The following is a 22,210-nucleotide window of genomic DNA, read 5'->3' as shown; positions in this document are numbered from 1 at the left end:
CAAGAAATAGATATAGAGCTGTTACCTGTGCCTTTGGTAACCTGTTTGAAAGGACTCAGCTCAGAAGCTTGCTTAGCATTTTAGTTAAATGTGTGTCCTCTCTTCTGGCAAAAGGCTGGCAGACTCTAATTGTTATCTTTTACATCATGCGTAGGTCACTCTATTATTTTTCCCTTCTGAAAAATGAAGGATGAAAAATTCAAGCACAAATGACAAAGGCTTTATTGTTGGGTTATTTTTCTTTCATATAATGGGGTAAGATTAAATGTATGCTGTCAAGAGAGACCTCTTTATAGGTTGGTACTATTGATTAGTATTTGAGACCTGCCAGCAGCATTGTTACTTCATGTATAAGAAAATCTAATAGAAAATTATTAAGTTCATGTTTTAGTTCCTGTAGTTAGAACATTTCAGGTATTCATCTCATATCGTTGCAGAAATTGCTTGGCTCAAGTAGATACCACAAAATCATGTTTTAATGATTTTTTTCCTTTTTCCATCTTTTATTTTTATTTTCACAGTCACATGACACAATCAGCCACATTTGAAGACCCTCGAATAGAGAGCTGCCAAATAACCCCTCCAGCCCCTCGGAAAGTGGAAATGAGGAGGGATCCTGTGCTAGGATTTGGGTTTGTGGCTGGTAGTGAAAAGCCAGTTGTTGTACGCTCAGTAACACCAGGTATGTTTTCCCCACCTGATCACAGAAGCAAACTTGGACTTGGACTTGATCTACTGAGGTGAAATACAGTTACAAATTTGAGTACTGTTAAAATATTCAGGCAGACAAAGTAATCACAAATACCAGGTAGGATTTTAAGCCTTGTATTGCCCAGTAGTTTCCCTGCTTGCTTTCATTTTCGAACATTATATAAACATGTTAACAAAAAGCCAGTATTAGGTTATTGCTCTGAGCCATTACTATTGTTTGCCTGAAAAAAACTGATGCACTTAATTCAGGGAAAGAAGATCTTCTCCCTGTAATGTTTATGTTGGTTTGATGTCACCTTCATTGCCATTGAATCAGTTTTTTCAAGAGGTGTGTTGAGTTGTGAGATTAGAACTTACATATTTTCATTCTTTTTATCATCAGCTTCCCAAGGGGAACTAGATTTCTAACTATAATACCTGGTTCTAACTTTAATATTTGTTTTTGAAAAAGAGAATGTTATTGCTGGCTTTCTTTTTTTTTGTTTCACTTCTGTGTAACTATGTGGCAAAAAGCTGGATTAAGATAGAACCTCAAACATCTTACCTAAAGTGAAAATTAGTGAGGGTTTTGGTATTTTTCAACTTATGGGGCACCTGATGTGGGAGTAATAAGTCTCTCGAATAGCGGGCTCCTGCTCTCTATGCTTTAAAACTTGAGTTGTTACGTAAAATTGCCTTGGAGCCAAGGGCAGGGATTTTACTTTGCTCTTGTTCGATATGTTCTCCAGAACCCCCACAGAGGGCAGAAGAGAGGCAAAATTGACTTTTGTGAAGTTCTGATATCATTTACCCACGTGTATACATTGATTATATTCATATTGCTTTCAGATGAAGTAAGCAGTGTAACCAATATTTGAACTACACCCAGAGAGAGTTCTTTTATCCCAAGTTAGCGTTATTAATGTAGTATTATGTTAAACTTCAGTTTGGAAAGGGCATTTATTATATTCCGTTCCATGTGAATAGGAGAAAAGGTGAGCTCAGGACAGCATTCTCCTACATAGTTTTGTATCCATTTATGCTGGATATGTAAGTAGAGTTTTCAAACCAGAGGAAAGGAACAGCATTAGCTCAATTGTTGAATAAATTGGTTTTGATACTGAAACATTTAAGACTCTATCTTCATATTGGTAATATTATTGGGTTTTTTAATGTGTCATCATTGCAGAGTTTAAAGACAGAAGGCTAGACAAGATATATCTTTTCACTAGCAGTTGAGATGTCACACCCTCTTCTGGGCATGTACTCATGCTGAGAAGCGAAGTATTATGTGCATTTTATAAAGCATAAACTCTGTATGCATTTCAGTAGTGTCAGAATCCAGAACACATAGACATGTACATGTCTGATTGTCTGCTCGGACTAATCCTAAATGTCTGTGTCTAACTGGAACTGGCAATGCTTTTGGAAGTATGTAAAACTTGTGTTTACCAGGTGGTGGGAATCCAGAGGAAAAGAGACTCGTGGACTGGAGGTATAGAAACTTACTGTCTTCACTTTGTGGGAAACAGGTTTGTTTTGCTCAGAACAACAAAGTCAGAGGAGAGACTTGCAAATGAATTTCAAATATGTAAGTGATGTTTCATAGGAAAGAGGAATGAGATGTTCTCCAGTGTTCTTTTGCCTGGGACAGGAAACAATGTGTTGCTACAAGACAGATCTGGTGTAGACACTGGAGAAAAAGACTTCCTGATCTTAACAATAGTTAAACAGGATCATTTATTTACAGGAAAAGGAGTTATCCTCAGGGTGGTCTTACAAGAACATCAGACAAACATTGATCAGGGATGAGTAAGGTATGGTTGATCACACCTCAAAGTGTGAATTAGGCGAACCCTTTTGGGTCCTTTTGGCCCTTCAGAAAATCGAGCCCTTATTTTGGTGGCTAGATGTGGTTTCAGAATTTCACTTGAGAAAGTTCAGTAGAAGCTGCTGAGCCACTAACTTCCGGGATTTTCCTGGTGAGTGAGTACTGGTAATGTCAGAAATAGTGGTAGTGTTAAACATGCTCTTATTTAAAGAAAAAACCCCACTCATAGTGTGTGAACAACAGTGTGTGCCTGTGCCCTTAAAATAGTCTGCTAACCTGTGCTTTTTCTTTTTTCCTTCATTTGTCTCCAGGCGGCCCCTCTGAAGGAAAGCTTATACCGGGGGATCAGATCATAATGATTAATGATGAGCCAGTCAGCACTGCTCCAAGGGAGAGAGTCATCGACCTTGTCAGGTAGTCGATGTCCTGTCACTTAAACTATGAACCCAGTGGCTTATTGCCTGTGCAGTCGTTTGATAATAAAACAAGTCTTGCTTTCTCATGGCTGAGAAAAGAGAAAATAATGTTACTTTAATCATAATGAAGAATGGTGAAGTATTTTAGTACTGAAATTAAGAGTTCTCTTAAATGTCTTCTAGGTAGCTGAAAAAATATAAGATATTGGAACAGCTTCAAAATACTTCAGTATCAAAAGAGGAATAGTATTCTCCTGGTATTTATTTGTGGTGTGGGTTGTTGAAAGGAGGATTCCTGGAGCAAGGCAGCTTCATACACTGTTGCTCTCTATTTTTATTTTTTTTTTTTTTTTTACATTAAGAATGTTGAGTTGGGTCTGTCTTATGTTCTTATGTGAAGAGGAAAGAAAATGTGGTGGCATAACTTCTGAGAGTGGATGGGTGCATGTAATGGGAATATGTAGGGAAGCTCCAAGAGTGTTTGGGTGGATTGCAAGTAGGTGAGTTTTTGTGAAAAGAGCATTCAGGGCTGTGTAGATAGGAAGCAGGCAACAAGACAAAAAAGCAATTGTGGAGAGAGCAAGAAAAGAGAAAGGTTTGTAATGGGATGTAGAAGGAAAGAATGGACAGGGACTGACAAATGCTCAGAATATAGAAAAAGATGTGATGTAGTTCACACAATAAGCTTTGCATTTTGAGTAACAAGAAATGTTAGTGCATTGCATAGAAAAATGACTAGTTATTAAAAAAAACCAAAACAAAACAAAAAAAAAACATAAAAATTATTATTTTAAATTCCAATAGCCTGGTTTCTGTATTTTCCTTCTCATTGGTGTAAACTCTGAATTGGTGCATCTGGTCAACTCCTGAGAGATACCTACACAGTTAAAACCTAAGTGTCTCTTCTCCGAACTGCTAGCTGTCGGTGTTGTCACTGTTGCCCTTGTAACTTTGAAAAGTCACATTTACTTCCAGAAACTTGTTCAGGAGGTGTTGTGATAGTTGTACTCCTCTTGCAGATCATAGTTTGAGAATATGGGTGTTCATTCACTGGTCTGTGAAGCAAACTTCTAAACAAGATACAAAATCCCTTCCAGTCCCTAACATTCTGTGATATCAAGATGCCAGCAACTCTGATGCCTTTATCTGTGTTCAGTGGGTTTGGACCAAACAGAATATATTTTGGGATTTAAAAAAAGCCCTGAAAATCAACTAACAGGAGCACAGCACATTAAGAGGGGACTTCAACACTCTTTTTTGAGAAAGAGACCCTGTGAACTGCAGGAACTGCCCTGTTCCTAATAAATTTTTGTCCTATGGTCCATATTGACCATCAGCATAAGCCTCACAAATGGGTCTTAAACTCTTTTTTGATGTCTTTGTTTCTTCATAAAGCAATCATATTGTAGTCTTCATTCTTTCCCTGATGCTTTGATATGTATGTAATCAGAATTAGGATCTGTAACTCATTTCTCTGCTGCCAGCAATATGTAGTAATAACAAGGAAAATACACTGATTAGGCCTGAGACAAACTGAGATTGTTGTGTGCCTGATTCTCTATCTGCCTTCAAATGAGAAACTGAGTAAAAATGTCACTCTGCCCAATTATGTTGACTCCATAGGTAGTGTCTTAAATTAACTGTTTTTCCATTCCAGGGAAAGCTTTTGGTGACACATTCCTTACACTGTAATTCTACCCCTGCTCTCAAAATCTGTCTGCTGTTAGGAGAGACTCATTCTTTGATGAGACTCAGAGTGAAATGTGTTAGGGTTGTATATTACAGCATTTGAAATGAAGAGCTTTCTTTTCATGCCAGTGGGGACACATGAAATGATTAGACACTGTCAGTGTACACTCCTGACACCATATGAGAAGTAATTCTCTACACCGATGAAATAATGAATTCCTTTTGTATGATAGGAGGTTTTCCTATGGGCTAGACACATCTGGAACTTTGAAAATGCTTGCTTTCAGTTTTCAACATGCATGGAAGCAATTTTGAAATCTTGTTTTTCAGCTGATAGCAATATATCTGTGATCAGCAATGAGAATGTTTTAGATGCGTAAGTTAGGCAATGGGCAAAATCACAGAAGAATTGAGATGGGATTTCTGGAGGTCTAACTTCTTGATCAAAGTGAGCTAGTGACAAAGTTAGATGTGGCTGCTTCACACTTGTCAAATCAAGTTTTTAGTATCTTCAAAGATGGAGATTTTACAATGTGATTGGGCAGATGTTTCCGTTCTTAACCTGTGGTCTTTCAAAGATGATAGAGAGCAGCTTTTGCAAAACATGAGCAAACTCCCTTGGCAGCCTTACATGCATCCCATCTAGGCCGGTGGACTTGTGTCTTGCCTAACCAATCCCCAATTCAATCTTTGTCCACCTCCGTTCTCTGAATTTTGCTGGTAAGCTCAGAGACCAGGGTGGCAGACCTTGCTGTTAAAGCCCAAAGCCAAGAAAACACCAAATACCTCATCCTTTTCAGTGTCCTTCATTATGTCACCCACCCAACTTAGCCATGAGTTCTTATTTCCCTTGGCTTTCACTGCTGATGTAGTTGTAGAGGTCCTTCTTGTTACCCTTCACATCCTGTACCAGCCAGTGCCAGCTGAGCTTTGCAGACTCCATGTGGCGTGTCTCTGTTTCTCCTTGGTAACTTCTCTCCCATTTCCATCTCTGGTTGGCTTCCATTTCGTGCTGGAACTCAGTGAAGTGTTCCTTCTGGAGCCACAATGGGCTCCCGCTGTGCCTGTTCACTTCTTGTAGATTGGATCAGACTGTTCTGGCTCTTGGAGGAGCCTCTCCATGATGAACATCCAGGTCTACTGGGCTCTGGCCTTTTGGAGCTGCATCTTATGGGACCCTGCCCACCAGTGCCCTGGACAAGCTGAAGTCTGCTCTTTAGCTTAGACTCCACTTCCTCCCTTCCCTTAGGATATTACACTGGACCATCTTGTGGTCACTGCAGCACATAAATGAAAAATTCATATCTCAACACTGTATTTTTTCCATGATTGCATGGTCTCTTACTGATTAGGTATAACAAGGTATATTTTATATTAATGATGTGAAATTCTGTGCCTATTTGTATGCAGCTTTCCCTCAAAGCTTTTTGTAAAGTCAAGAAACTATTTGTCTTTACAATTGCAGAGAGGGTGGAAAAAATTAATCTGCTTTCAGAATACAGACATAAAGATCATAGTGTATCAATCAGAAAATCCCAAACTGCATCAGAAAAAAAAAGAGGCAGATTTCATAACCAGGTGACATCAATGCTTTAACAAACTTAACAAGACTTGAAACTTCCAAGCAAAAGTATACATAAGTGGTAGATTTTAAGTCAACCTTGAATCTTAGAGACAGTTTTTAGTGTAATGCAATTTTTACTTGTTTTCCAAGAAAATGTTATGGGGACATTTACTTATAAAACGAGATATGCTATTGACGGAAAAGAAAATGGAAGAGAGAACCTCTGCTATAGTCATATCTTAAATCCAAAAAATAAAAATATTCAGAATGTCCACCAAGAAGGGTGTCTGTAAAATGTCAAATCTTTTTCCACTTGGAAAAAGCATGTCCCTAAGCAATAAATTTACCTCATTTCTAAATTTTCCACAAAATAAGTCAGAGCAATTTTTTAAGACAATTTGATTCCTTCAGCCCTTTTCCAAATTCATTGTGTGCTTTTTACTCCTACAGGGCTAGAAATAGACTGGTCTTTTAAGAATGTCCCTTTTCCTAATGGTTTTACTACAGGAAAATGCAATAACATAAAGGGAGTGCATAATACAGAAATTTTCACCTTGTCTCTTTATTGCATTTTAACATTTTAATTATATGTGTATTTTCTAAACATTCATTAAAATAAGCTTCCTTAAGTAGAAAACTGTATTAAAACCACCTCTGCTCACTCTAGGGGGTACTGAGCAGAAAGATGCTGAAAGATTTGGGTTTGTTTTTTGAGAATCAAGGGATAGTGTTTTATCCTAGGAGGTCTCAGGTCTGGAGATTATCAGGGATATTAATTATAAATATCCCCTGTAGTTCATTGTCCTCCATCTAATTCTTTTGGCTCTGCTTTACTGGCATCATTTAATTAGTGTCCAAGTGGTCCTTTGAAAGCCAAGGTTGCAGAAATATGAATACGGTATGGTTTGTAGACAAAATACATAAGGACTCCTTATTTCTGTATAATGTTCGATGGCTTTTGCACCATACTATGTTCTCCTGAGCTATTTTCAAGCACAAACCCAGAAGTCATGTTTATGGTTCCCCTTACAAAGAGAGGTCACCTTTATGAGCATCACTTATGGCTGCAGTCTAGATGTGTTCCATTCAAGACAGAAAGTTATTGAAGTTGTAAAAAAAGGAAGAAACAAGTCTGCTTTTCTAAATGTATGGTTACAGTCCAGGCAGGGAGAAAGTGAAGAGAATACTAAAGAAAGAAGATGTATTTGAAGCACAGTCAGTTCAAAATTGTAGCAGGAGCTACTTATCTTGGTTTTCTTTTACTGCTGATACAGATTGTGTGACTTAAAGCTTTTCACACATACTTAACAATAAGTACTTTGAGATAACATTAAAGTCATTGCACAATGTAGCAATTTTTTGCATATTTGAAGGTGAGCAACAATGTGAAACTAAGATATTAGGTGTGTTAATGTATTACGTCAATTAATTGATTGTGCAGAGGTGCATGTATTTCATTACCAGTTGTTAATGTTAAATTCATGTCTTATAAGAATCAGTTTAGCCAACCGAACCTTCTTTTAAAACACTTAAAGAAATATATCTAAAAAATAATTTGCCTTATAATAAGTTTATAGGTAATTTATTTAACATGAATGACTTACTTGATTGTCTTAGATTGCACCAAGTATGCATTAGTCTACAAAGATCCCAACATACGTAAAATGTCTTCTTATTTAGCAAGATATTTTACTGAAATTCTAAGTGACACACAGATGCACTGCTTACCCATAAAGCAAACTCTGAGTAGGGCACAGTAGTGGTATTTTGTTCATACTTCAATTTAAATAGTTATCCAGGCAGCCTGTGAGGAGAGATGGGCACATGTAGAGGGTGATCCATCCAAGATACTTGTTTTGGAATAAACTACGTTTTTGCAGAAGGTTTTATTTATGCATTGACTAAAGAAGGAGCACAGAAAACTATCTCAGAATAGAAAGCTGACTTCTACGTTGCTAAATTAGGCTAGATTAGTCCATTCCTTGAAACTGTGACATCAGTAAATGAGTACTTGATGTCCTGTGGAATTCCAGTAAAAGGCTTTAATTGTAAAGCAAGAGCTGAAAAAGGTGAAATTCATTAAGGGCTTTTCTTTCTTGTTGGCTCTGTTTTCTATTTAAGAGAAATTACTCAAAACCCTTTCTGAAATAACTCTTGCTTTGGCAAGTTAATGTCATGGCAAGTTTTCATCAAGAGGATCTGGAGGATTCTTTCAATTCTGCAGTAGAATTTCTGTTTTAATTCTGTATTACTGTAAGACTGGAGAGAAGGAGCCCTCCAGGATTTCAGGCTGCAATGTCGCATTTTAAGTACCAACATGAATTTAATCAATGCTGACCCTTCTCACCACTGTCATGGAATGGATGAGGATTCTGTCACTGCCATTTGACTCTGTGTGTGTCAGAGGACCCGTTTGCCTTCTCTGCATCATCATATCTAAACACAAGTGCAAAAGGGAGCTCAATGGCAATGCCTATCATCGTTGTCTTCTCACAGCAGCTGAAAATACCACTTTTCAAATGTAATTTCTGTCTCTAGGCCTAGACAATTTCATATATTGCATCAAGCCATTTTGGTGGACTTAATAAAGACATTCTTTCTTCATCAACACCACAGAGAAAAAATCAAGCATATTAAGCTATTAGCTATGATACTGCTTAGCAACATAGACTCTTAAAACCTGCTTTTCCTGAAAAAACAGTCATACAGCTCCTTTAATCTGAAGTTACTCCAGTATACTTCCAGAGACTATACCCATTTTGTTTCAGGCCTTGATCTATGAATCGCTAGTGTTTTGGTTTTTAGATAAATGACACTGAATAGAGGGACAAAATGCTGGACCAAATTATCTGAAGGAGTTTTACAAGTGACATCAATGGAAATAAGCTTTCTGCCAGAGCATTTAATTAGCTACCTCTAATCAGCTGGCCAAAGGACAGAGCTGGGAGTCAGGATATGAGAACTCAGTTCCTGTCTGACTCAAGAGGTGTTGTTAGATGTATATCTTCTACCTTTTGAGGTGTTTCTGCTACATAATACAGAGATAACTCGAGTACTTTAATTCAGCTGCTGCAATCTAACTGTGAGAGCACATATTTAGTATTGTCTACTTTATCTTTTTTCTTGGCTGCCATGGTGAGGTGCTTCTGGTACTTGGGTTAATATACTGAGAGCTAATTCAGATCTGTCTAGATTTTAATTATTAATCTGTAATATGGTTTCAGAAATGCTTGCCCACCTTTTCAAAGGCCTGTAACAGTTAAGCTGAGTTGAAAGCTGTGTGGTGATATTACTTGTTAAAATCAGTGCCAACTATGGAAATTGTTCTCTTTTAAATCCGTTGTATCTGTAAAAGCATGCAGTGTCATATCCTTGCCCTGTTCTTAGCAGAAAGTTGGCTGACATGGTTCAGACAGGTTTGGGCTCAATAATTCAAATGTTTGGAATGCTGACAAGTTAATGTATAAGTTTCTTATCATTTTCGCCATAGCAAATGCTCCCTGGAGTCAGCAAGTCTAGGGTCTCTTTGAAATTTCAAGGCTTGATGTGTCATCTGGTTGAAGTGTTGTATCATCATCTTACTCTGTTATCATGTACAAAGAGGAGTCAGCCATGGTGAATTTCAGGTCAGCTGTTACATAACAAGTTGCTTTATGGTTACTAAATGCAAGGGTGTGGACAGAGATGTGGAACAGCTGTGCCTAAAACACAAGCAACTGTACAAAATACCTTCTTCAGATATGAACCAGCAAATATTGCTCTCATTAGCTTGTTCTGACAAGCAGGTTGACCACTTCTCATACAAATCAACAAAAGCATTGGCTTGACTACATGGAGAATTTACTTTGAAGCCAAATGCACTGATGTGAATGTTTCTAAGTAATTGTTTCCGTGTAAAGTCATACAAATGAACACCAAGCTTTGATTTTATTATGAATTAACCCTTCAACATGATGGATTTCCTCTATATTGCATGGTCTGCAATAGATGTTTATTCTTCTTTGTGCTGCTGCTGCCAGCCCCAAGCATCAAAGGCTTACTTCTTGTTGAAATATGTAGCAGGAAGAACCTAAAAATCTTATCTTTTGTGTTTGGGGCCAGGAGGTTTAGAGAGGAGATGTCAACCTCCAGAAATCTCATGGTTTCTTTTTCCCGACACCATTATCTGTCTCTTTTGGGGTTGCATTTCCAAATCAAAAGATTATGTTAGGCAAGCCAGCCCTCCACATTGTGCTGTTGGTACTTGAATATTCTGTGGCTTGTGTGGATACCTTGAGGACATTACTACAGGACAGCCACACTTGAGCAAGACAAGCACTGTGATATGGAGCAGTTCGATCAGCAGAAAATAGCGAGGCAGACAAGACAGAGCTCACTTGGGAACTACCAGTCTGTGCAGAAGTTTCTGGGCTTGGAGAAGCAAAATGGATTGACAGGAGAGGATTGTGCTGTGCATATGGGGCTGCCAGCAAAGAGTGACATGTGAAGTGTGAAGTTGACAGACATGCCTCCACCACCACATACACCAAAACTCACAGAGCAACTCTGCCCTTCCAGAAGTTTGTGGCTGCATACTGATTCAGTATGTTCACATCAGCAAATGAAGCTATTGTAATGGAAAACATAGCTATTTTTAAGAAGATATGATAGTTGCGTGTTATAAGGTCTGGGATGCTTTGTGAAGGCATCTCTTACACACATTATGGACAGTGGTGGCATGAGCATTCGCTTTTATCCTGAGACAGTGCTGGACATTTGGATCATAGAAATCTGCTGCCTAAATAGCTTCAGGCTGCCAGAAAAATACTTCTTTAAAAGGCTGAAAGGTAGATAACAGTATCAAGCTTGTAGTTACGGCTTGTAGTTACCATTAATTATACACAAACACTGTATTTTGATAGAAGGACAGCAAAGAAGATGTCAAACGCTGGGGGACAAATGTGATGTGTTAACAGTTTTGCAAGTTGACCCTTGGAAGGTTGTGTCTTCTACAGGTGCCTTGTATCAGGGAAAGGCAGAAAGATTTTAATCTCCTGTTTTGAAGGAATGCTGTTTTGGAGATGGCAGTTTGATATGCACCAGTGCTCACAGAAAATGTAAAAGGTAATTTAAACTGTTGGAAGAGAAGGGTGAAAAGACTGTGTCCAATTTGCAATGTCTTGTATAATTTCGTGAATTTGAAGTACCTTTAGTCTTTAGCTGTGAGTTCTGTAGAAGCTCCTGGCAGTGTCTGTATTTGAAGGGGTCTGTGCATTTTACAAAACCTTATCTGTTTGTCAAATTGGAGAAAATTAAGCTAGCATAACTGCTAGTGTGGTGACTATGTATGTCCTTTTTTATAGCACAGTGAAAATGGAGGGGGGAAAAATGAATAGCTTCTAAAAAATCTTGAACCATGTAATTGGAAAATATGAATAAATGGATGTCTTAAGTCTTTCTTCATGGGACTGCTTAGATACTGTGTGCAGCTGGCATGTTGAGTGTTGGTATAATCTGACATTTACAGTTAAGGGAGCACTTTTTTTTCCCTGTCAAGGTAGAAGAAGCACTCTCTAGGGTGGGAAGGAGATAAGGAGAGTGATGGGGAAATGGGTAAAACCCTACTCAGAGCGAAGTGTCATGGAGACCTCTTGGTAGCTCATGGTCCATTGGTATAAGGTGCAATTTTCATTAACTATATAGCGGAAAGCCAACTCAGGAGCTCCTGAATATGACTTGGTCTGCTGATGCTGTGTCTTTCTGGCTTCCTGACTCTCAGAGTTAGTTTTTATTGTCATAATCCTATTTCTTTCCCAGACAACATTTAATCTATTAAGTAAAATAAAATGAGGAGTGGTGCCTCATGAAGCTGTGTGTGCCCATAAGGTGGCTATCTCTCATAACATGAGGGTCAAGTTCCAGTGTCTCTCTCTACGCTTCCATTTCCACACCCCTACTCTGACATTAATGTTAGATTTTCAGTTAGCCAGAGGCATGTGGGGGCGGCAGTGCTTGACACCAGTAGTTTGTCTGTGGAGCTGGAAAATCACAAAAATTGTAAGAGATGAGAAGCACCTGTATGATAAAATTTTCTCAATCCAAACTGCTTTTTGATTCCAGGGGAGTGAGATGCCTAGACTTAATATTGTTGTAAGAAAAGCAGATCTGGCTCTCACTGCAGTTGGCTGAATTTTTATGACTCTTTTTGTGTTGGCAAGGCCTAATTATTTTTGGAAGCTTTTTCAAAAATTCTGAAAATTATGATCAAGAGGCTTAGGATTGTCATTAGCAAGTCCGTTCTCTTTCCTGCTTCCCTCCAACAAGAATAATTTTGTGACTCTAAGTCTCTCTTAGCCGTTGATAGTATAATGGAATTGAAATAGAAATGTTGTAGGGATGTCTGTGTTGGTTAACGGGCTAGTAAACTTAAAACACAGAATTAGATCATATTTTTAAGTTAGTAATAATAGGGCCAACAAGGACTCCCAAAATTGCCAAGAGATTGAGTATCAACATCTAACTTTAACTGATGTGCCCAATCAGAAATTTAGTTAAAAGGGAAGGAGAATAGTTTTACATATTCTGACTCGTTAGTCCCCAAAGTGAGATTCTTCATTTAAATATTACCACTGATTGAGGTGCCTCTGGATCATAGTGGAAGGTCAAAGGATAAGAAGAGTTTTTCGTTAAACGAAGGATTGGAGTAAAAAACTAGTAGAAAATAAAAATGACTAAAAATAAATATACCTTTAAAAATATCAATTGCTTCAAAAGGAAGATTAACACAGTAGATATTCTGTGAAATTTATTAGTCAACTCTTCCTGTTTTGATTTCTGATGTGAAAATTGATCATCTGTAATTTATTGCACACAACACATGACAAATAGTGTAAGAAAAGCATTTTAGCTTCCGCTTTCAGGGTTTTTTATGTTTTTTCCCAAATACACCATTCTCTGACTTTTTGCTGGACCTGAAACATTCAGGTCTTCACAGACCTCCTGAAGGTAGCAACAGTAATAGGGGAAAGATGAATCGTGTATTTCACCGTAGGTGACTTCCAAAACATGTTGGTCTTAGTCTTACTTCGTCTTCATCTGAGAAACCAAGAGAAACTGCTTCTAAGATACTCAGAAGTAAGAAATACCAAAATAGAGACTGCCAGTACCAAAACAAATTCTGCAGAGATAAAACCAGTTTGCCATCAACCTCTGCTATCCCAAAGACATATTTCTTACACAGTATGTGCTGAAATATTAATTGCTGTGTTAGCTCTTATTCCTCTTCATGCAGACTAAAGCTTGAAGTATTTCGCTTACTGCACAAGGGAAAATCCCTGCAGTCCATTGTCTATATTGTTAAATAAAGTGATTTAGCTCAACTGGAGGTTTAGCTAAAACTGAATTTATTCAGCTTATAAATCAAGCAAGACTCAAGAAGAGGCAAAGGTCTCGTCAGCTTATATCATAGAACTTACCTGTTTTATGATGATCATTTCAGCTTTTCAGCAGGTCTGTTAGTCAGAAAGCAATACACACAAAAATGAAGCAGTTCTTCTAGAGAAAACCATTGATTGCTATAGGCGTTTAAAATTCTTGAGGTCATCTGTATTTCATAAAAACTGTAGGAGTCATGAGGTTTAATTGTTGTACTGAAATCTTTGTTCCATACATTGTCTTTCTGCTCAATATTATTTTCTGCGCATCATTACAGTGTGCCTTAGACTTAAAAGGCAAATATCGTCTGCCTAAGAGTTTATCAAGAATAATAGCAACAACTCTCAATTTAGGAAGACAGCAAAAAATTAAAAACTACTCATTAACTGAGATTGCAGGCTAGTTTCTTTTTAATTCTTTATCTTGTGTTATTCTGCTTACTGCTCATTTGTACAAGGAAATTATACTTTTGTGACCAGAAATACCCCTTTGTTCTGCATTTTATCTGAAATTCTGTTTGTGTTCAAAGCCTTTAATTAAATATTAGAACAAATGCATTAGTAAAGATACTGCTTTTTTCTCCTTAAAGAGTATTGAAACAATTTCTTAGTGTTCTACACCAATTATAGTCATGTAACAATGTCCAGCAGGCTTGTTAAATTCATTAATAATTTATAGAAACTGCTGTGGGTTTAAGGAAGGAACTATACCATATATTGACATATGGGAGTGGAAGATAACATTCTCTTTTGCAAACAGGTATTTTGTTGTTTTTTTGTGTTTTTTTGTAGAAAGAGGAGATTGTATTGTTTATGCTCTTAGGTGCATATACTGAGGATACAGTTTGCTAATGTAAGTCTTATGGCTGTTTATTGGACAAATAATGTATCATAAGCATGCAGTATGTCTTCTGCAATTGTATGTATGTATTTGCATATGTTTGTATGTATGTGCAGAGAGAGAGAGAAATGTGATACATAAAGCTTTATTGTCGTGGATTTGAGAAGTGCGTGTTACTTAGAAAAGAGAACCTGAAGTTCTGCAGCTCATTTAAAGGAAAACCTTATCATGATACTGTATATGGTTTTTATACAGCTGATGTGTTACAAGAAGAATTGTGTTAGGAAGTTTTAAAATATTTGTTTGAAATATTTCCTGTATCTCTACCTAAAACTGATAAACAAAAAGCACCAATTCTGACATGTCATCATAATTTTTTACCGTATTAGAAACTCATGTCTCATTTCCATTTTATTATGAAAATGCATGTTAAAATAGAGAATGATGTGAACATAGGGGTTTTTCCATAACCTTCATCATTTTTATGACTATTACTCATTTTATGTGGGTTATTTTAGAATATTAGTTGTCATAGAATATACAAGTTAGCTATGGATGTATGCATATATGCTTCATACATTTTTCTAAAGATACCTAATACAGTTTATTTAGTCCTTTTGGGGATTGTCTCACCCACAGGAGAGGCTGGGAGTGTCACGAGGCTTTTGTAAGTCAGGCAGCAGCAGCTGTAGCTACAGCTCCTGTGAGATGCTGAGGGGTTCAGGAGGGCAGAGCTGGAGGTCAGCATAATCCAAGACAAAACTGGTACTTCAGGCTGACAAGCTAAAGCATTTCCGTATTTGATAAAAGAATGTTCCAGATGGAGCAAAAATACCACTGAGGATACTGAGCTGCCCTTACCATCCTCAAACAAAACCTCTCAGCATTTTCTGTCCTTGTGCTGCTGTCCACTGGGGTGCGGTGGACTCTTGTACTTCCAGGAGTTTACTAGGGAAAATTCTGGGAGCTGTATCCATCAGAAAACTTTTGCTGGTAGCTTATGAAGCCCAGGCGTACATCCACTGGGCCTGTGGACCGAATACCACTTCTGCCCTCTGACAGGAGCCATGCATTCGTCTTCATCTCGCTCCAGTCCATGGCACTGTGGACTGAAAGAGCAGCCGTCAGCTCCCTAGCAGATGGAAACATCTTGGCCAAGAGAGTGGTGGAGCCCAGGACCTGCAAGGTCATGGTCTCTGGCACTTGAGCTGAGAGGCTGCCTGGGCACTGTGCAGAGGGACCTTTGGAGAGTGGGACCGTCGGATGAGGGAAGAGACTGACTGTGGGAAAGGGGAGGTGATTGAAGAGATCATGGCAGAAGATTGCATATAGGCCATCAAGGTTAACATGCATGGTGCCTGTCTCTCTCTCAGAGGCAGGCCTACTGTTCATTGTGTGTTTTGGTTAGGGGATGGCAGTACTTCATGGTCCAGTCTTTTGGGCTTCCTTGCAAGCTGTTGGTGATGCCCAGCATTTGGTAGAGCAGCCTCAAAGAAATCCTCTGGTGCCTCCCATCTTGTATCAAACTGTCTGTGCAGCGTGGTGTTGCACTGACACCACGCTGTGTCTTCTCACCTCTAGCTGGTGGCACCACTGTCGTGTGGCAGTAGCTGGCTAAATTCCAGAAGTTCAGACATTTACAGAAAGGAGCTTTGGAAGTCGTGCACTGGCATCACAAGGCAGGTGCTATTTCCCAGCACAGTGTGCTGAATATGACCTCTGTCAGTAAGAGCTTTACTTCAGAAGCCTGGCCAAGGTGAAGGGCAAGTTGGATGTGCTTGTTGCTTGGAGCAAGTGAATTAAAGCTGTTATCATGAGCATTCCTGTCCCAGTGCCTTTGGCTTGCAGAACTGAAGCTCACCCTAGGGTGAAACTACCATTGGCTTTTAAGAGGCAGCATTTCGTGCCTCTGCTTGCCATTGCATTAAATAATTCATTGAATCTGACCTTTCAGAGCAGTACATTGTAGGTAACAGAATGATATAAAAAGGAAAAGAATATCAAGTGGGAGCAGGGAGGCAATATAAACTTTATATATAACCATATAAAGTCTGCAGTGCTGTCCGTTCCTGAAAGTGTGCCGGTAATTGGACGTAGTTTGGGAAGAGCAGCATAAAATGAGCCAGAAGTTGTCCCTTTTATGAGAGACATAAGCTCATTCTAGTTCGGTTATTACAGGAGAGATCAAGACAGCTTTATCTGAATGTGGACATCTGAACAAAGAACTTGAATAGCAGGCACCTCTTTGGCTTCATACGAAAGTACAGTCCAGCCCTAAGAAACTTGAGCTATTAACACTGAGAGAGAGCGGGCTGTGGTCATTCTCCATCATTTCAAGTCTTCAAATGAAAATTTTGTATCTGTTTGGAAAGCTGTTCTGTAGCTCAAGCAGAAGTTAAGGCCTTCACAAAACACCTACCAACTATGCTTTGCGAGGGAGTTTGTGTTTTGCAGGAAGTCAGATATTGGTCTTAGGATCTCTGGATGCATAGGAGTAATTAGCCTGCCCTATCTCATATATGAATTCTGACTATTGACAGCTCAAAAAGCCATGATCAGTCCTTGTGGGATTGTCAGCCCTGTGAAGGTGTGACTTTTCTGGTAAGGTGGTAAAGTGATTAGCCCTGTCTTACAGCAGTTAACGTTTTGCTCTTGGTCACTGTCACCCATGCCCATGTTCTGTCTACCTGCACTTATCATCACACTGAGGATCTTTCAAAGGCTTGTCTGGAACTAGATGTGTTCTCCTGCCTTGCAGCCTTGCCAGATATTGATGTTATGCAGGACATGATTTCTTTAGTTTTGGTTGATTTGTTGTTTTTGTTTTGTTTTGTTTTCTTGAGGGGGGCGGTGTGCGTTATTTCACTGGAGCTAGTGAGCCACTTTTTGAGTAGAAGTGAAATGCAGCATGGTAAGCAGCTACTTTTCTGACAGACAGCGCCATACATAAACAGTTTAGAGTATGCCTCCTTCAGCTTTTAGGTTTTTTTTTTTGTTTTTTTTTTTCACTGAATGCTTGAAAAAGTTCTGTTTTGGCAATTGTAGCTCTGAATGTCAAAAACAGTAGGAAGAAAAATAGTAATTTGGTTTGGTTGTACTGCGGTGAAGAGCATGACACAAGTACCTTAATCTGATCGCATTTACTGATATAAGACCTAGTTTTCAGTTGAGCAACAGTTTATTTACAGTAGGGAGTAATTACTCCTAATGTCTTGTTTAGAAAGAAAACATGCAAACATGGGCAACTCGCAGTAAGTACTTTAAATAGCTACTTTACTGCACATGCTTAAAATGTATTCATATATTACACTTCATATATTTCACAGAAATTGTCTATTAAGAGTAAACTTAAAAAAGAATATTCCAATACATGCTTGAATAAGTGTTTGGTAGATGCTTCTCAACAGTTAAATTGTCTCAAGCAAAAAATATTGGGATTTTGAACTGCCTGCTGTCTTCATAGTACTCTGTTTGTGACAGATTACCAATATCTCCATGAGAGTTTTTCCTTCAGCTGCTGTTTTAGAATAATTACAGTGCTTTTGCATATATGTCATTAACAATGTGGGGGAAAATAATCTCTTGCAAAGGCTGTTCATTTAGATATCTGATGTGCGAGGCAGGGTAATATGAATTTCCCAGCAGGATAGCAGTTGCTGCTCACAGTGCAGCACCAATGTGCTGTTCTGTTATTGCAAAGAAGGCAATATCATTATAGGCGTGGATTTTTACGCCCAGCTTAATTTGTAAAGACAAACGCCAGTGGCTCTTTGGTCAAAAATACATTTGTTATGATAGCTGTTTAGCAATACTGTAATTATTGTAAACAGAGTAACCACATACAGCATTTTACAATTATTAAACATGATTCAGTGGTAGCGATAGTGCCATTTCCCCTTATCCTGCCAGTGCTGGATCTATTAAAAGTCCTGCTCGCTAGACAGCCAAGTGCAAATAAAGCAATTCTACAGCTTTATAAATTAATTATTTTTATTTAACCAAGATAGATGATTGATTTGTTTTTGCAGGCGTAGAGGATAATGCCCATTTTGATTTTTGTTTAGAGACAGCTCTGAATATCATTAATATTCTGTATGCTGAATCTATAAATTATGTGTTTATAACTATGAATGCTAAAATTTATACTGCCTGTTTCTAGAAATATTTATCTTTTGCTTTCTGGGAAGAAATGCCTACTTCTTTAACCTTTTGTCAAGGGAAACATTTGACAAAGATCTCTTAAAAGCAACAAGAAAGGCATTGCTTTGCCACCTGTGCTTAGTTTTCTTGGTAACTACAGAGTGATGTTCAATCTCCAGCAAAATGGGCCTGATCCAAAGCCTGATGATGATGGTGGAAATCTTTTGATGGATTTCAGGGGGATTTGGATTTGTCTGTTTATGGATTACCTCATGGATTACTTGTAGAGGCTCTACTTGTAGCCTGCCAGTTTATTTAAGATATTGATGTCAAATGGAGGAATAATAAGCTTTAAGAAAGCATTTACCTATTTAATCTTGGGTAATTCAAGGAGTGGTTTTCTGACAATGGTATTCCTGGTGGTTACCCATGCCAGCCACTGCAGATCCCTTTCCCATCCCTTTCCCTAATTCTCTCCTTTCACTTTCCCATCACTCCCGCTTCTCTGAAACTGGGTGCCTACCAAGGGCTTCTGAAAACACGAGGTAAAAATTAAATATTTCAAGTAGGCCAAACCCATTTTAAGGTAATGCTATATATTGCAAAGCAAAAACACAGAGGAGCAAGACACTGGAGGAGTTTTGAGTGTGTTAGGTTTTATGACTCTGTACAAATGACAATAAATGATGGCTGTAAATAAATGAAACCATGCAGAGCTTTAAAAAAGTTTTTTGGTTGTTTTATGCCTCAGCACTAGGGTCTATGCACTGGCTTTACTACCATTTTGTCACTGCATCTCCCTCTGTTTGCACTGATTTCACATCAGCATCTCTGGAGCAGGATGCAGAGGGACAGAGAGCTGTTGTATCTTGCAGTCATAGCCTTCGACTTCGCTTTGTAGCTACAAGAGAAAAAAACATTGGGTATTTTTAATGTAGGTACTGAACAATATCAGGCAGTTGTAAGTCCTTTCTCTATATTTCTCTTACGAGTCCAAATTAAACCATTAGGTAATTCTGCTATGAGTTGTAGTGTTCCTGCAAATAGGTGAAAAACCCAGTCATGTTTAAGTGGAAGATGCCAGTCCTGTTGACTGCAGAAAGAGTAGGAAATCACGAGCTCTGAAAGACCAAGAATGCAAAACCAGAAGATCCACAGTTTATCATAGCTGGCATCATGGCTTTTAAGTCGTGGTTAACTTTGATACATAATTACCTAATGCACAAGTTTGACAGCACTGAAATAAAGTTTCTGATATAAATCAGTTCATCTTCTTTTTCTTGAGGCTGTTTTACTATGAAAAGAGGTTGGATGGGGAGGAAAGAGAGGCCATGCTTAGGAGAGCTGCCTTTGCCACATCTCTGCTAAGTCTTTCTTCATCCTCTTCCTCACAAGTGGTACATGTAGTTTAACCATTTACCTGATAGATTTTAAGGCATAGCTTTATATGAATCATCACTACCTTATTTGCAATAATAATAATAATAATAATAATAATAATAATAGGCAGTTTTTAAAAAAATAATTTTTCATTACTTTTCATGTTTCTGATTTTACTTTCCTTAAGTTAGTTTTTTCATTTTCCAGTCCTCAATAGAGCGTTAGATCTGGGAACCCAAATCAGGCAGAATCAGAAATGTTTCCTCATTTCAAATTCTGACCTACTAAAACAGAGCTTAAATAAGTAAAACAAAATATGTGTTTAATTGGCAGGACCTTTCTTTACAACATATGTTTTAGAGTGTTTTTCAGTAAAATAATCTTCCTTCCTGAGCTAAGTGTTTTGAGCAGAGAAAGTTGATTAGATTCAGGACTTTCATTTACCTTCCATATAACAGATATTTCAGTGGTGATTGCTGAAGTCCAGGAGAAATTTGATGAAAAGGAAATGTCAACCAAAAATGTCAGTACTGTGTGTACTGGGTAACCTCTGAATGTGAGCATTATCACAAGCTTTTATGAAACAAATTAATCACTTGGAATGGGAATACAACAATTTAGGAACCACCAGATCAAATCAGATCTGAAGTGCTTTTGTTCCAGCATTTTGTATCTGATAGGACCAGCTCCATTTGTTTCAGAGAAAGGTCAGAGAGACCACATGACGATTTGTTTACAGAATATTCTCTCTTGGGGAAGATTTATTTCTACAACCATTTTAATTAGAAAATGCATTTTTTTTCCTCCCTTCATTTTTCTACACATCCCCTAACAGTCCTGAATATTCTTGGTAACTTCTGATCTTTTTTTTTAACTCTAAAAAAGCAGCACATCTTCCTTCAGGTTCCTGTTTTCCTTTCTTTTCTCCAATACACTGTAGCCTACAAGATTATCTTGCCTTTATTTGCCGCACATGTAATCAAAGATATGCTTGATTAATACATATTTGTATATACATAAAAACATGGAAGTCATAGACTTATCGTTGTCTTCCCCTTTCCCTTCCACCTTCCTCCCTGCAGTGCATAGGAATGACTCTGTGTCCAGATCTTATTCTTATTATGCAAAGGGAAGGACTTATCTATTTCCAGAGTAGTACGATTTTCCAAATTACTTCTTAGTAAATGAACTGGAAGTGGGTGGCATCTGAAGGAGCAGGATGGCAGGAATATTTCCCACCCCAGGACAGAGGAAAAAAAAAAAAGCAGGTTGAGGAAGAGCTGTCTCTTCTGCCCTTGCTCTTCATGGTGAGCTCAGGATGTGGCCTAACACTTCTTTCATCTCTCAGGAAGGCAGATAAAAGGAGTGGCAAGTCTAAAGCCAGTGTAACATAGCTGTAGGGATCCATAAGCACCTCCAGTGGCTGGCTTCGTGCAACCGATGAATTTGGATGCAAGCCACCAGAACATTTGTTGCCTTTGGGACTTTTTGCCCAGAGCCAGGGGAGGAAGATCTCTTTGAGCATCTGCTCAGACAGGGATGCTGCCCCACCTTATAGCAAGGCAGCAGCAGCACCGCGAGTGAAATATGAAGTCACCACCACGTTTTACAAAATGTTGAGGTGTATCAGGCTGAATAAATAGGTTAATGATATTGGTAACAGCAGCAAGCAGGACAGCAAAGCAAAAGTTAGACATCTGGTCTCATAGCGAAGAACTAGGAAAGTATATTATTTCTAATTGCCTTTTAAAAATGCTCAGAGCACATGATTCAAATGCTGAACTTCTGGATTTTGAGGAGCAAAGATCCCCTTCACAGGTCACCTTCCTGAAACTTCCCTTCTGATGATCAGATCTTTGGAAGAGCCACGGGGAAGGTATCAGCTTTGAACATTTCTCAGGAAGCTGCACCTGGGGAGAGGGTAGAGGGAGGAAAGCAAACAAAATAAATCCTCTCTAAGCTATCTGATCTCCCTCCTCCACTTTTATTTCTAATGATTAGCTTTGAGAATCTGATTCTATAAGGATACTTCTCTCCCCTGCCTCTTTTCTTTATATGATTTTGTGGCTGTTGATCCTTTGTAGTCTAAGAGCTCATGCCCTGAGATTATGTTTTAGCATCACTGAAATGTAAAAATTCAGGATAGGACAGAATAATGGAATGAAAAATATCTTGAAAATAATTGAAAAAAAAAAAAAGTATTTGCAAGGCTTAAAAAACTTTTAATAGTTGGATCATTTTCTGTAG

The 22,210-nt window shown here is 38.3% G+C and overlaps 1 protein-coding gene across 6 annotated transcripts in view; it reads left to right on the top strand.

The window, feature by feature from the left end:
* The window catches only part of FRMPD4 (FERM and PDZ domain containing 4), a 305,734-nt gene that overhangs the window by 233,610 nt on the left and 49,914 nt on the right, over positions 1–22,210 (top strand). For 4 of the 6 annotated variants that reach the window (XM_065073249.1, XM_021279827.2, XM_065073269.1 and 1 more), the window contains exons 3-4: positions 522–682; positions 2,833–2,935. In XM_065073249.1, coding sequence (XP_064929321.1) covers positions 522–682; positions 2,833–2,935 — 264 coding nt within the window. The remainder of the gene's footprint in view (positions 1–521; positions 683–2,832; positions 2,936–22,210) is intronic. The other 2 variants (XM_065073278.1, XM_065073288.1) reach the window with 1 other exon arrangement.

This window comes from Columba livia, chromosome 1, assembly GCF_036013475.1.
Source record: "Columba livia isolate bColLiv1 breed racing homer chromosome 1, bColLiv1.pat.W.v2, whole genome shotgun sequence".
Lineage (NCBI taxonomy): Eukaryota > Metazoa > Chordata > Aves > Columbiformes > Columbidae > Columba > Columba livia.
The sequence above is the reverse complement of the archived record's forward strand: the minus strand, read 5'-3'. Positions and strand labels throughout refer to the sequence as shown.